Raw genomic sequence first — 13,390 nt, forward strand, 5'->3', positions numbered from 1 at the left:
GGATGGCAGGGCTGGAAATTCCTGAAAACCAGAAATCCATGGGATGGGTTGGGTTGGGTTGGATTGGGTTGGATTGGATTGGATTGGGTTGGGTTGGGTTGGGTTGGATTGGATTGGATTGGGTTGGGTTGGGTTGGATTGGATTGGATTGGATTGGATTGGATTGGATTGGATTGGATTGGATTGGATTGGATTGGGTTGGATTGGGTTGGGTTGGGTTGGGTTGGATTGGATTGGATTGGGTTGGGTTGGGTTGGATTGGATTGGATTGGATTGGATTGGATTGGATTGGATTGGATTGGGTTGGATTGGGTTGGATTGGATTGGATTGGGTTGGGTTGGGTTGGGTTGGGTTGGGTTGGATTGGATTGGATTGGATTGGATTGGATTGGATTGGATTGGATTGGGTTGGGTTGGGTTGGGTTGGGTTGGATTGGGTTGGATTGGATTGGATTGGATTGGATTGGATTGGATTGGATTGGATTGGATTGGATTGGGTTAGGTTGGATTGGATTGGATTGGGTTGGATTGGGTTGGGTTGGGTTGGGTTGGATTGGATTGGGTTAGGTTGGATTGGATTGGATTGGATTGGATTGGATTGGGTTGGGTTGGGTTGGATTGGATTGGATTGGATTGGATTGGATTGGATTGGATTGGACCAGAATCTCCAGCTCCAACCCATGATAGGGCCTGAAATCCCTGGAAATCTTGGAGCCACAGGATGGGTTGGGAAGGACCAGAATCTCCAGCTCCAGCCTTTGGGATCGCGGGGTTGGAAATCCCTGAAAACCATGGAGCCATGAGTTGGGTTGGGTTGGGTTGGGCTGGACAAACCCAGAACCTCCAGCTCCAACCCTTGGGATGATGGGGCTGGAAATCCCTGGAAATCATGGATTCGTGGGTTGGGTTGGGTTGGGTTTGGTTGGGTTAGGAAGGATCAGAATCTCCAGTTCCAAACCTTGGGATCATGGGACTGGAAATTCCTGAAAACCATGGATCCATGGATTGGGTTGGGTTGGGTTGGACAGCATCAGAACCTCCAGCTCCAACTCTTGGGATGATGGGGCCAGAAATCCCTGGAAATCTCGGAGCCATGGGATGGTTGGGTTGGGTTGGGTTGGGTTGGGTTGGGTTGGGTTGGGTTGGGTTGGGTTGGGAAGGACCGGAATCTCCAGCTCCAAACCTTGGATTCCTGGGGTTGGAAATCCCTGGAAACCACAGATCCATGGGATGGGTTGGGTTGGGAAGGACAGAACCAGAACCTCCAGTCCCATGTTTTTGGGCAAATCTGAGAGAGGATTCTCTCCTTCCAGACTCACAAAAAGTCACTTTTCCCAATAAATTCACCTTTTCCAAGGAGCCAGCCCTTCTTCACTGCACAAAGCTGGATCTCCAAAGGATTTTCCTCCCCAAAAAAGCCAAAATTGGTGTTGGAAAGAACATCAGAGCAGTTTTCTGTCCCCCCTCAGGTCCAACTGGAGAAGTTTGAGATCCTCAGGCACAAAATACCCGGGAGAGATCCAGGAGTTTTATTCCAGGAGCAGTTGGAAAAACCAGTCAAACCAGTTTGAGCTCATGTGGGATGGCATTATTCCCATTCAGACAGAGCTTGCTTCTATTTTCCCTCTTTGATTTCGGTTTTTAAGCTGAGTGAAAATCCAGGATAAGCAGGATTGTGGCTTCAAAGGATGATCCCTGTTTTCTGTGCATCCTTGTTTTCCTCTCCAACCTTTCCCTACTCTGGATGTAATCTCCATGTCCAAAAAAAAACCAAACTGGTCATGGTTGCTTCAAGGGAAAAATCATTTGATGGAAAACAAATCCCTGCTCCTCTCTGGATGGGCTGCTTGGCCTGGAGGAAAATTCCAGAAAATTTTCCAGCCTGGTGATGGATTTGAAGGGTGGGGAGAGGCACAAATAGGAAATCTCAGCCAGTGATAGCTGATAACTCCTGAGGCATTTCCCCTGTCCTGGAATTCTGGGTTTGGATTTAAACTGGGATTTCAGCATGGGATGATGACATCAGAGAGATAAAAACGAAGCAATTCTGAGTTTAGGATTTTATTTAATCCAGATATCTTCAGTTACATTTTCAGGCCTGAATCCAAAAGATCTTCCCTCAATCTAAATAAATCTCCCATTTAAAAAAAACAAACCAAAACAAACCCAAAAGCAAAACAAAGCCCAAACCCCAGAGACGTGGCCAGAATCAAATCCCAAAATTTCTGCTGCGGCTTTGAAATCCCAGAATTGTGGAATCCTGGAATGGTTTGGTTTGGGAGGAACTTTAAATCCCATCCAGTGCCACCCCTTCCATGGGCAGGGACACCTCCCACTGCTCCAGCCTGGCCTTGGGCACTTCCAGGGGTGGAGAAATTCCCTGGGAATTCCATCCCAGCCCCTCCCCGCCCTCTGAGGGGGCAGATCTGAGCCTGGGCGCTCCAACCCTTGGAATTCCATCCCGGTGTGAGGAGGCAGAGCTGTGCCTTTCCCGCCACGAGTTTGGGATGCTCCAAGCCGTTATCCCGCCGGGAATTCCCGGGAGATGCGGGAGAGGGTGGGAAGGACCCGCTCCTGTCACCTGCTCGGGTTTTATCCCGGTTTGTTTTATTTTTTCCAGGAGCTCAGCACGGCTCTTGTGCCATCTGCTGACCGACGGCTCCTCCTTCCTTCCTTCCTTCCTTCCTTCCTTCCTTCCTTCCTTCCTTCCTTCCTTCCTTCCTTCCTTCCTTCCTTCCTTCCTTCCTTCCTTCCTTCCTTCCTTCCTTCCTTCCTTCCTTCCTTCCTTCCTTCCTTCCTTCCTTCCTTCCTTCCTTCCTTCCCTCCTTCCCTCCTTCCCTCCCTCCTTTCCTCCCTTTACGAGCCTTCCCCGAAATAATCCAGCCTAAAAATAACCCAGAGCACTTTTAAACCCGCCTGGATTTTTTTTTTTTTTCTCCAAAAACCCCAAAATCAGCAATTCCTCTCACTGCTCTTTAACTGGAGGGGCACTGGGGGGGATTTTTCCTCCTTTCCAATCCTCAATTTTGGGAATTGGGAGGAGAAGCGAAGCTGCAGGTCCCGGCTGGCCAAGCAGAGGGCACTGCTGGCCCAGGATTGGAGCTCCGCGCCGGGTTTGAGTCCATCCCAAAATCCTGACACGGAAAATCTCTGCCGGGAGCAGAAATCTCAGCTGAGAAACCCTGTGTTCCCTTCATCCCTCTGGTTCCAGCAGGTCCTAAAAAATTCAGGAATAATAAGTTAAAAAATGGGGGTAACACCCAGCCGAGCAGAGCAGTGATAGAGAACACCGGGGAAGTGATCAAAATGGAAAAATTAGGGGAAAAAGAGATTAAATGTACACAGGAGATGAGAGCCTGGCCAGTCTGGGGTTCATCACCATGTCCCCAGCACAGCAGGGGAGTGGCTCCACCCCAGAGCCGCCCCATGAAAAAGTTTCATATTTTTATCCCATGGATTCTGAAACAAAAGAGTTTTTTTCTACTTGGGGGGCCCCCCCCCCCCCCGCCGATATTAATTAGAAATCCCTGGGAAGGAAATCTCCCCTCATCCCCCTTCAGCTCCTTCTCGCTCCCATTTTCTCCACTTTTTCTTTTATTTTGCTGATTTAAAAGGACAGAAAGCAGCTGGGAAGAAGCAGAAGATGTAGAAAACCCTTTCAAATTTAATTTCAGCTGCACCAGAGCACCCCGGAGGTGCCCATGCCCAGCTCTGTGCTCTCTTTATTCCCATTACATTCCAACATCAATATCCCCATTATTCCCTCACTTTAACCGCTTAAAACCCAAAATCTGGCAGGACTGAAGTGCTGGGGGGGATGTTGGCTCTGCTGAGGGGCGGGTTCGAGTTTCCAGGGTTTCGGGTGCTCGTCTGCAGCCGCTCCTGATGCATCCCAGCGATAGCTCCGAAATCGGATCCTGCGGCAGCCGCTGCCATGGAAATCTCCCGCTGCGTCCCGAGCGCTCCTGTCTCCCGGTTTCACCTAACCTGGTTAGGACGGGCGGTAATGGCCCTGGAGAGCCCTAACGGGATTAAACCCGGCGATTTGCGGGGCTGTGTGATGGATCCTCTCAGGCTCATTCCCAGGAATTCCCCGGGGGCTGCTCCGGACAGAAATGCTCCGGGCCGGAGCGGTGGGGAGCGCTTGGGAAGGGTCTGATCCCTCCTGGATGGGGTTTGGGAAGAATCTGATCCCTTTGGGAAGGGTTTGATCCCCTTTGGATGACACTTGGGAAGAGTCTGATCCCTTTGGGGAGGGTTTGATCCTCTTGGGAAGGGTTTGATCCCATTTGGGAACTGTCTGAGCCCCTTGGAAAGGGCTTGATCCCTTTGGGAAGGGTTTGATCCCTTTGGGAAGGGTTTGATCCTCTTGGGAAAGATTTGATCCCTTTGGGAAGGGTTTAATCCCCTTGGGAAGGGTTTGATCCTATTGGGAAGGGGTTGATCCTCTTGGGAAGAGTTTGATCCCTTTGGGAAGGGTTTGATCCCCTAGGGAAGGGTTTGATCCCTTTGGGAAGGGTTTGATCCCCTTGGGAAGGGTTTGATCCCCTTGGGAAGGGTTTGATCCTATTGGGAAGGGGTTGATCCTCTTGGGAAGAGTTTGATCCCTTTGGGAAGGGTTTGATCCCCTAGGGGAGGGTTTGATCCTCTTGGGAAGGATTTGATCCCCTTGGGAAGGGTTTGATCCCCTTGGGAAGGGTTTGATCCTATTGGGAAGGTTTGATCCTCTTGGGAAGAGTTTGATCCCTTTGGGAAGGGTTTGATCCCCTTGGGAAGGGTTTGATCCTCTTGGGAAGAGTTTGATCCTCTTGGGAAGGGTTTGATCCCCTTGGGAAGGGTTTGATCCCCTTGGGAAGGATTTGATCCCTCCTGGATGGTGTTTGGGAAGAATCTGATCCCTTTAGGAAAGGTTTGATCCCCTTCGGATGGGTCTGATCCATTTGGGAAGGGTTTGATCCTCTTGGGAAGGGTTTGATCCCCTTGGGAAGGGTTTGATCCTCTTGGGAAGGGTTTGATCCCTTTGGGAAGGATTTGATCCCTTTGGGAAGGATTTGATCCCTTTGGGAAGGGTTTGATCCCCTTGGGAAGGGTTTGATCCTCTTGGGAAAGGTTTGATCCATTTGGGGAAGGTTTGATCCTCTTGGGAAGGGTTTGATCCCCTTGGGAAGGGTTTGATCCATTTGGGAAGGGTTTGATCCTCTTGGAAAAGGTTTGATCCTCTTGGGAAGGATTTGATCCCTTTGGGATGGGTTTGATCCTCTTGGGAAGGATTTGATCCCTTTGGGAAGGGTTTGATCCCTTTGGGAAGGGTTTGATCCCCTAGGGGAGGGTTTGATCCTCTTGGGAAGGATTTGATCCCCTTGGGAAGGGTTTGATCCCTTTGGGAAGGGTTTGATCCTCTTGGGAAGGGTTTGATCCCTTTGGGGAAGGTTTGATCCCCTAGGGGAGGGTTTGATCCCCTTGGGAAGGGTTTGATCCCCTTGGGAAGGGTTTGATCCTCTTGGGAAGAGTTTGATCCTCTTGGGAAGGGTTTGATCCCCTTGGGAAGGGTTTGATCCCCTTGGGAAGAGTTTGATCCTCTTGGGAAGGGTTTGATCCCTTTGGGAAGGGTTTGATCCCTTTGGGAAGGGTTTGATCCCTTTGGGAAGGGTTTGATCCTCTTGGGAAGGGTTTGATCCCATTTGGGAAGGGTTTGATCCTCTTAGGAAGGGTTTGATCCCTTTGGGATGGGTTTGATCCCCTTGGGAAGGGTTTGATCCCCTTGGGAAGGGTTTGATCCCCTTGCATGGCACTGGGAAAACCCAAAAAAAGCTCCAGGAAAGTTCAGCAACAGGTTTTGGCGGGGGAGCACCTGTGAGGTGATTTTGGCCCCTGGGTGCTCCAGAGCCGCCTGGCAGCTGAATGTGATCTCTAAGAGAGACAAAAATGATCAGAAAGATGAAAATGATCAGAGAGATAAAAATGATCAGAGAGACAAAAATGATCAGAGAGATGAAAATGAAGCAATGCTGGTTTAGGAATTTATTTAATCCTGATATTTTCAGCTATGTTTTGGGGCTGGAGAGGGATGGATGTGGCCACACGGCCCCAAAGCCATCCTGGGACACAGATCCTGTCCCAAAAATCCCATTTCCAAACCCGCCCATTAATCGCGGGGTCATTAGGGGCGGATGAAGCCACTTCCCCCAATTCCTTCCTGCTCGTCTGGGTCCCAGCCAAGCATTTCACCTTGGCGCCAGGCAGCGGCGAGCCGAGGTGTAAAATTACCAAACACAGCGGGCAGACGTGGCCGTGAATCCCGCCGGGAACTGGGAAAAGGGGAGAGTGGGACCAGCGAAAATTGGCGGAGAATGGAAAAAAATGGCAAAAAATTGGGGAAAAAATGGGAAAAAAGGCAAAAAAATGGCCAAAAAAGGGAAAAAAAGGAAAAAAAAAGAGAGAGAGAGAGGAAAATACAAAAAAAGAGGAAAAAATGGCCCAAAAAGACAAAAAGAGGCAAAACAAGTCGAAAAGAGGCAAAAAAATAAATTAAAAAAGTAAAAAAAGGCAAAAATGGCAAAAAAGGCAAAATGAGGCTCAAAGAACAAAAAAATTGCAAAAAAGGGGGAAAGGCAAAATAAAAAGAAAGAAAAAAGCCACAAGAGCAAAAATAAAGCGGGTGGAGGGAATGGCAAAAAAAGAGGGGGGGGGAAAGGAAAAAAATAGGAACAAAAAGGGAAAAAATGAGGGAAAAAATGGGAAAAGAAAGGTGTCTCAGGAGAGTGTAAGGACCTGGGCAGGGTCTGGGGTCCCCCCACCCAAGGGATTCAGGAATTGCCGAGCCCTGAGCCTGAAATCCCCCGTGGGGAGCTGAGCTGGGTGATCCAGCGAGAATTCCCACTTTACACCAAAATCTCGGAATGGCAGCAAGGCTGGGGCTGGGAAACCCTGGAAATAAAACCCCGTGGGCTGCGATGTGCAAACCAAACCGGGGGTGCAGGGGTGGGAACGATTCTCAGGAATTATCACCGAGCCTCGGGGGGGCTCCCAGCACTTCCCTCCCCGGATTTATTTTCCCTCCTGCTGCATTTCCTGGCCTGGTTGGGGCAGTTTATTTATTTATTCTGCCCCTCGCTGGGGCCACCGGGCGAGCTGGGCTCTGTCAGGGCTATCAGCCAACACCAGCCCTGAGCCCGGCCAGGAATTTTAATTGAAGTCGCCTCTGCCTGGGCTCAGATAAGGCTCGGGGGGCTCCCCAGCACCCCCGCTGGGCTACCAGGACCGCACCCCGCTGCCCAAATCCATTGAGGGTGCCCTGGCCCCTCTCTATGCCCTCCTAGCTGGGAGGAAGCGCTGGGACAAACTGGGAGGGAACTGGGAGGGAACTGGGGCTCGGAGTCCGTGTCGCAGCGTCCCCTCCCCTCCTCAGGAGCTTGGTGGTCTGCGCTCCTTATCAGCGCTTATCGCTAATGTGACCCTAATGGAGCTAAAACCGGCTCGATTTGTTTTATTGCGGCTCAGCCCCCAGCCCGGCACCCCCCGCCCCCCGCTCCCTGCGCTCCTCGTGTTGGAAACACGCGGGGAAGGGACCGTCCATCCTCCTCCTCCCTCCCCTGCTCCCCTCGGGGACCCCCCGAGCCGCGGGTGCTTCTCATCCCGGCGGTGACGGGACGGTCCGAGCGCGCCCCAAAATGCTGCCCACGCCCTTCTCGGTGCGGGACATCCTCAGCCTGCAGCGCCCCGAGGTGCCCGGGGGACCCCGCGCCGCGCCCCGAGCCCCCCGCAGCCCCGGCGGGCAGGAGGAGCCGCGTAAGTGCGGGGGGAACACCGGGGGGACCCCGGAGCCGCTTTCCTTCCTCCACAGGCGGGGATCCCTGTTCCTCCTTTTCTCCTTCCCCCGTTCTTAATTTTTTTCCCTCTAGTTTGGTCTTTTTTTTTTTTTTTTTTTTTTTTTTTTTTCTGTTGTTTTTCGGGCATCCCGGTGCCGCCGCGCATCCCCCGCGGCTCCGGCTCGGGGGAACGGGATGGTTTGGGGGGTTGGATTTGGGATATTGAGGGGTTTCTCCTGCCCAAGGTCACCCCCGAAAGCCACCGCTTTGGATGTCACCCCCGTGTCGCGCCCCGTGAATGGCGCTGCTGGGGACAGCAGGATCCCGAGGGGGGAATTGGAGCTGTCCCGCTTCTTCCCACAGCTAAAATCCCAAAAGTGGAGCTGTCCGCTCATTCCCGCAGCTAAAATCTCAAAAATTGGAGCTGTCCCGCTCATTTCCGCAGCTAAAATCCCAAAAGTGGAGCTGTCCCGCTTCTTCCCGCAGCTAAAATCCCAAAAGTGGAGCTGTCCCGCTTCTTCCCGCAGCTAAAATCCCAAAAATTGGAGCTGTCCCGCTTCTTCCCACAGCTAAAATCCCAAAAATTGGAGCTGTCCCGCTTTTCCCCGCAGCTAAAATCCCAAAAATTGGAGCTGTCCCGCTTCTTCCCACAGCTAAAATCCCAAAAATTGGAGCTGTCCCGCTTTTTCCCGCAGCTAAAATCCCAAAAATTTCCTCTGCTCCCGTTTCCCGGTCGCAGAGGAGGGAAACGGGAAAACCAGTGGGAGCAGAGAGGGGGCACTGGGCAGACTGGGATGCGGAGGGGGAGAAGGGAGCTCGGGGAGGATTCTGTGCCCTTCACATCCTCATCCCGAGCCTTCTCCATCCTCTGGAATTCCCGAATTCCCTCCCAGAGGGAGCTGGATCTGATCCCGGCTTCTCTTCTGCCGCACAAAACCCCAGAAAATAAAAAATCACAGCAAATAAAAAATCCTCCAAACCATCAACGCCTCTCAGAACTAACAATTTTTCTCCACCGCTCCCAGCTACTTCAATTTGGATTTTTTTGTTGTTGTTTGGCCAAAATTCAGAGAAATGTGGGAGCAGATCCTGCCGGAGGTCTGGATTCCATCAGGACGGTGGGGAAAGGGGATTTGGGGTCGGGAATTCTCGAAGCTGCTGCGTGCTCGCCTTTCTTTGTGTCCCCAACAACGGTGGAATCCCCAAAACATCAGAGGTGTCACTGGGAGAAGGGAAAAATTAGGTTTTATTTTATCCAGAATTGGCGTAACAACCTAATTCTTAAAAAAAAAAAAGAGACCCTCAGAGCCGTCATTAGGAGGGGGAGGAAATAAGGTTTTATTTTATACAGAATTGGTGTAACAACTTAATTTTTAAAAAAAATGGATAAATAGAGAAATGGAAAAATAATAGATGAATAGATGAATAGATGAATAGATGAATAGATAAATAGATAAATAGATAAATAGATAAATAGATAGACAGAGAGACAGAGAAATAGAGAGATAGAGAAATAGAGAAATAGATAAATAGATAAATAGATAGATAAACAGATAAATAAAAAGGGGAAAAATCTTGACTTCTCAATAAATATCACGGGAAATTTCATATTAAATTTATCAAGCATCAGCCTTAACTTTACTGTCAGCCCTACCCCCTCCTATCCCCAAGGGGAGCCGTTCCCAGCTTGACCCGTCCTGTGGCTGGGAGCGGAGCAGGATTTGCCTCTGATTTCGCTTTGTTTCCCGCAGGGAAATCGCCGCTGCCCGAGGAGAAGCGCCGGGAGCGGAAGCCGCGCGTTCTGTTCTCGCAGGCTCAGGTGCTGCAGCTGGAGCGGCGCTTCCAGCGGCAGGAATACCTGTCGGGGCCGGAGAGGGAGCAGCTGGCGCTGCAGCTGCAGCTCAGCCCCGCGCAGGTGAAGATCTGGTTCCAGAACCGGCGCTACAAGAGCAAGAGGCGGCGGCGGGAGGGGAGCGCGGCGCCGGCCCCGCGCAGGGTGGCGGTGCCCGTGCTGGTGCGCGATGGGAAACCTTGTCCCGGGGGTTCCGCGCCTGGTTCAGCCCCCTGTGCCGTTCCAAGTGGGTTTTCCTGCTGCGGCGGAGGAGTTTTATGGGCGGGATGCGGAGGGGGGTACGCCGGGGTGTCCCCAAGTGTCACCCCCGGCGGGGCGCAGAGCCAAAGCTCGGCTGTGCCAGCGGGAATCTGGAGGTGAGGAGGGAGCCCAGCCCTGCTCGGGACAGGATTTCTGCCAGCCTGGACACAGGAATGATCCCAGCACATCCCTGGAAAGGGAGAGACACACCGCTGAGACACCCGATAATTATAAATTATTTATTATTAAACGCAGTAATTTGGAGTCTGGCCCTTCCTGCTCCCCCAGGATACCACCAGGACTTTGCTTTTCCTTCCTCAGAATAACTAGAAAACCTGGTCCTGTGCTTATTTACATGGACAATATTTAATGCTTTGAGTTCCTATAATTTCTAGATTTATTTCTGATTTGTTTTTCTTAATAACTCCCAGCACAGGTATTGATTTCTGCCTTTATTATTAACATTATTGTTACTATTATTATTATTGTTACTATTATTATTATTAGCAAATAAAAACAAATCGGTGAAATTGTGGTTTTGCTCTCTTGGCATTTCTCAGTTTGTGTTTTGAGTTTTCCCAGCCGCAATTTGCACCCGAGCATCCAAAGCTGAGCCAAAGAAAAATAAAAATCAAATCCTAATAATCCAGGCAAAAATCACCGTGTAGTCCAAGCTGGGGAATTCCCAAGGTTTAACCTCTCCGAAGTTTTGTTCCTCCCTCTTCCCGCTCCATTCCCGACAGCTCCTTATCCTGCAGCATTTGGAAAAAGCCTTGCGGGAGGCAATTAAAGATTTTATCTCAGATCCCTCTTCCCAAATGGGACATTCCTGACGTCGGGATCAAACCGGAGAATCCCTGGCAGGGACGGAGGTCGCTCCTCATCCTGCGGCTCCCAGACTTTAGGAACGCTGCCCCTTCCCTTCCCTTCCCTTCCCTTCCCTTCCCTTCCCTTCCCTTCCCTTCCCTTCCCTTCCCTTCCCTTCCCTTCCCTTCCCTTCCCTTCCCTTCCCTTCCCTTCCCTTCCCTTCCCTTCCCTTCCCTTCCCTTCCCTTCCCTTCCCTTCCCTGAAAATTCCCTTCCCTTCCCTTCCCTTCCCTTCCCTTCCCTTCCCTTCCCTTCCCTGAAACTTCCCTGAAACTTCCCTTCCCTGAAACTTCCCTGAAACTTCCCTTCCCTTCCCTTCCCTTCCCTTCCCTTCCCTTCCCTTCCCTTCCCTTCCCTTCCCTGAAACTTCCCTTCCCTGAAACTTCCCTTCCCTGAAACTTCCCTTCCCTTCCCTGAAACTTCCCTTCCCTTCCCTGAAACTTCCCTTCCCTTCCCTGAAACTTCCCTTCCCTGAAACTTCCCTTCCCTGAAACTTCCCTTCCCTGAAACTTCCCTTCCCTTCCCTTCCCTGAAACTTCCCTTCCCTGAAACTTCCCTTCCCTTCCCTGAAACTTCCCTTCCCTTCCCTTCCCTGAAACTTCCCTTCCCTGAAACTTCCCTTCCCTGAAACTTCCCTTCCCTTCCCTGAAACTTCCCTGAAACTTCCCTTCCCTGAAACTTCCCTTCCCTGAAACTTCCCTGAAACTTCCCTTCCCTGAAACTTCCCTTCCCTGAAACTTCCCTTCCCTGAAACTTCCCTGAAACTTCCCTGAAACTTCCCTTCCCTGAAACTTCCCTGAAACTTCCCTGAAACTTCCCTTCCCTGAAACTTCCCTGAAACTTCCCTTCCCTTCCCTTCCCTTCCCTTCCCTTCCCTTCCCTTCCCTTCCCTTCCCTTCCCTTCCCTTCCCTTCCCTTCCCTTCCCTTCCCTTCCCTTCCCTTCCCTTCCCTTCCCTTCCCTTCCCTTCCCTTCCCTTCCCTTCCCTTCCCTTCCCTTCCCTTCCCTTCCCTGAAACTTCCCTGAAACTTCCCTTCCCTTCCCTGAAACTTCCCTTCCCTGAAACTTCCCTTCCCTGAAACTTCCCTTCCCTGAAACTTCCCTTCCCTGAAACTTCCTTTCCCTGAAACTTCCCTTCCCTTCCCTTCCCTTCCCTTCCCTTCCCTTCCCTTCCCTTCCCTTCCCTTCCCTTCCCTTCCCTTCCCTTCCCTGAAACTTCCCTTCCCTTCCCTTCCCTGAAACTTCCCTTCCCTGAAACTTCCCTTCCCTTCCCTTCCCTTCCCTTCCCTTCCCTTCCCTTCCCTTCCCTTCCCTTCCCTTCCCTTCCCTTCCCTTCCCTTCCCTTCCCTTCCCTTCCCTTCCCTTCCCTTCCCTTCCCTGAAACTTCCCTGAAACTTCCCTGAAACTTCCCTGAAACTTCCCTGAAACTTCCCTGAAACTTCCCTGAAACTTCCCTGAAACTTCCCTTCCCTGAAACTTCCCTTCCCTTCCCTTCCCTTCCCTTCCCTTCCCTTCCCTTCCCTTCCCTTCCCTTCCCTTCCCTTCCCTTCCCTTCCCTTCCCTTCCCTTCCCTTCCCTTCCCTTCCCTTCCCTTCCCTTCCCTTCCCTTCCCTTCCCTTCCCTTCCCTTCCCTTCCCTTCCCTTCCCTTCCCTGAAACTTCCCTGAAACTTCCCTGAAACTTCCCTGAAACTTCCCTGAAACTTCCCTGAAACTTCCCTGAAACTTCCCTGAAACTTCCCTTCCCTTCCCTTCCCTTCCCTGAAACTTCCCTTCCCTTCCCTTCCCTTCCCTTCCCTTCCCTTCCCTTCCCTTCCCTTCCCTTCCCTTCCCTTCCCTTCCCTTCCCTTCCCTTCCCTTCCCTTCCCTTCCCTTCCCTTCCCTTCCCTTCCCTTCCCTTCCCTTCCCTTCCCTTCCCTTCCCTTCCCTTCCCTTCCCTTCCCTTCCCTGAAACTTCCCTGAAACTTCCCTTCCCTTCCCTGAAACTTCCCTTCCCTGAAACTTCCCTTCCCTGAAACTTCCCTTCCCTTCCCTGAAACTTCCCTTCCCTGAAACTTCCCTTCCCTGAAACTTCCCTTCCCTGAAACTTCCCTTCCCTGAAACTTCCCTTCCCTTCCCTTCCCTGAAACTTCCCTTCCCTGAAACTTCCCTTCCCTTCCCTTCCCTTCCCTTCCCTTCCCTTCCCTTCCCTTCCCTTCCCTTCCCTTCCCTTCCCTTCCCTTCCCTTCCCTTCCCTTCCCTTCCCTTCCCTTCCCTTCCCTTCCCTTCCCTTCCCTTCCCTTCCCTTCCCTTCCCTTCCCTTCCCTTCCCTTCCCTTCCCTTCCCTTCCCTTCCCTTCCCTTCCCTTCCCTTCCCTTCCCTTCCCTTCCCTTCCCTGAAACTTCCCTGAAACTTCCCTGAAACTTCCCTGAAACTTCCCTTCCCTTCCCTGAAACTTCCCTTCCCTTCCCTGAAACTTCCCTTCCCTGAAACTTCCCTTCCCTGAAACTTCCCTGAAACTTCCCTGAAACTTCCCTGAAACTTCCCTTCCCTGAAACTTCCCTTCCCTGAAACTTCCCTTCCCTGAAACTTCCCTGAAACTTCCCTGAAACTTCCCTGAAACTTCCCTTCCCTGAAACTTCCCTGAA

General features: G+C 51.6%; 1 protein-coding gene across 1 annotated transcript; it reads left to right on the top strand.

The window, feature by feature from the left end:
• The first annotated feature begins 7,670 nt into the window (after positions 1 to 7,670).
• On the top strand, positions 7,671 to 10,155 carry NKX2-6 (NK2 homeobox 6). The gene is made up of 3 exons (XM_056508607.1): positions 7,671 to 7,788; positions 8,504 to 8,568; positions 9,457 to 10,155. Exons 1-3 carry the CDS (start codon positions 7,671 to 7,673, stop codon positions 10,018 to 10,020), a joined length of 747 nt encoding a protein of 248 aa, XP_056364582.1. The 3' UTR covers positions 10,021 to 10,155.
• Positions 10,156 to 13,390: the final 3,235 nt, after the last annotated feature.

The sequence above is a fragment of the Oenanthe melanoleuca genome, chromosome 22 (assembly GCF_029582105.1).
Source record: "Oenanthe melanoleuca isolate GR-GAL-2019-014 chromosome 22, OMel1.0, whole genome shotgun sequence".
NCBI lineage: Eukaryota > Metazoa > Chordata > Aves > Passeriformes > Muscicapidae > Oenanthe > Oenanthe melanoleuca.

Excerpts from the sequence above, each read along its gene's own strand:
- NKX2-6 (XM_056508607.1), top strand. The coding sequence starts at position 7,671 with ATGCTGCCCACGCCCTTCTCGGTGCGGGACATCCTCAGCCTGCAGCGC. Across the intron at positions 7,789-8,503 it reads CGGCGGGCAGGAGGAGCCGC|CTAAAATCCCAAAAATTTCC; the intron begins GTAAGTGCGGGG and ends TTTTTCCCGCAG. Across the intron at positions 8,569-9,456 it reads GGAGGGAAACGGGAAAACCA|CCCTACCCCCTCCTATCCCC; the intron begins GTGGGAGCAGAG and ends CTTTACTGTCAG.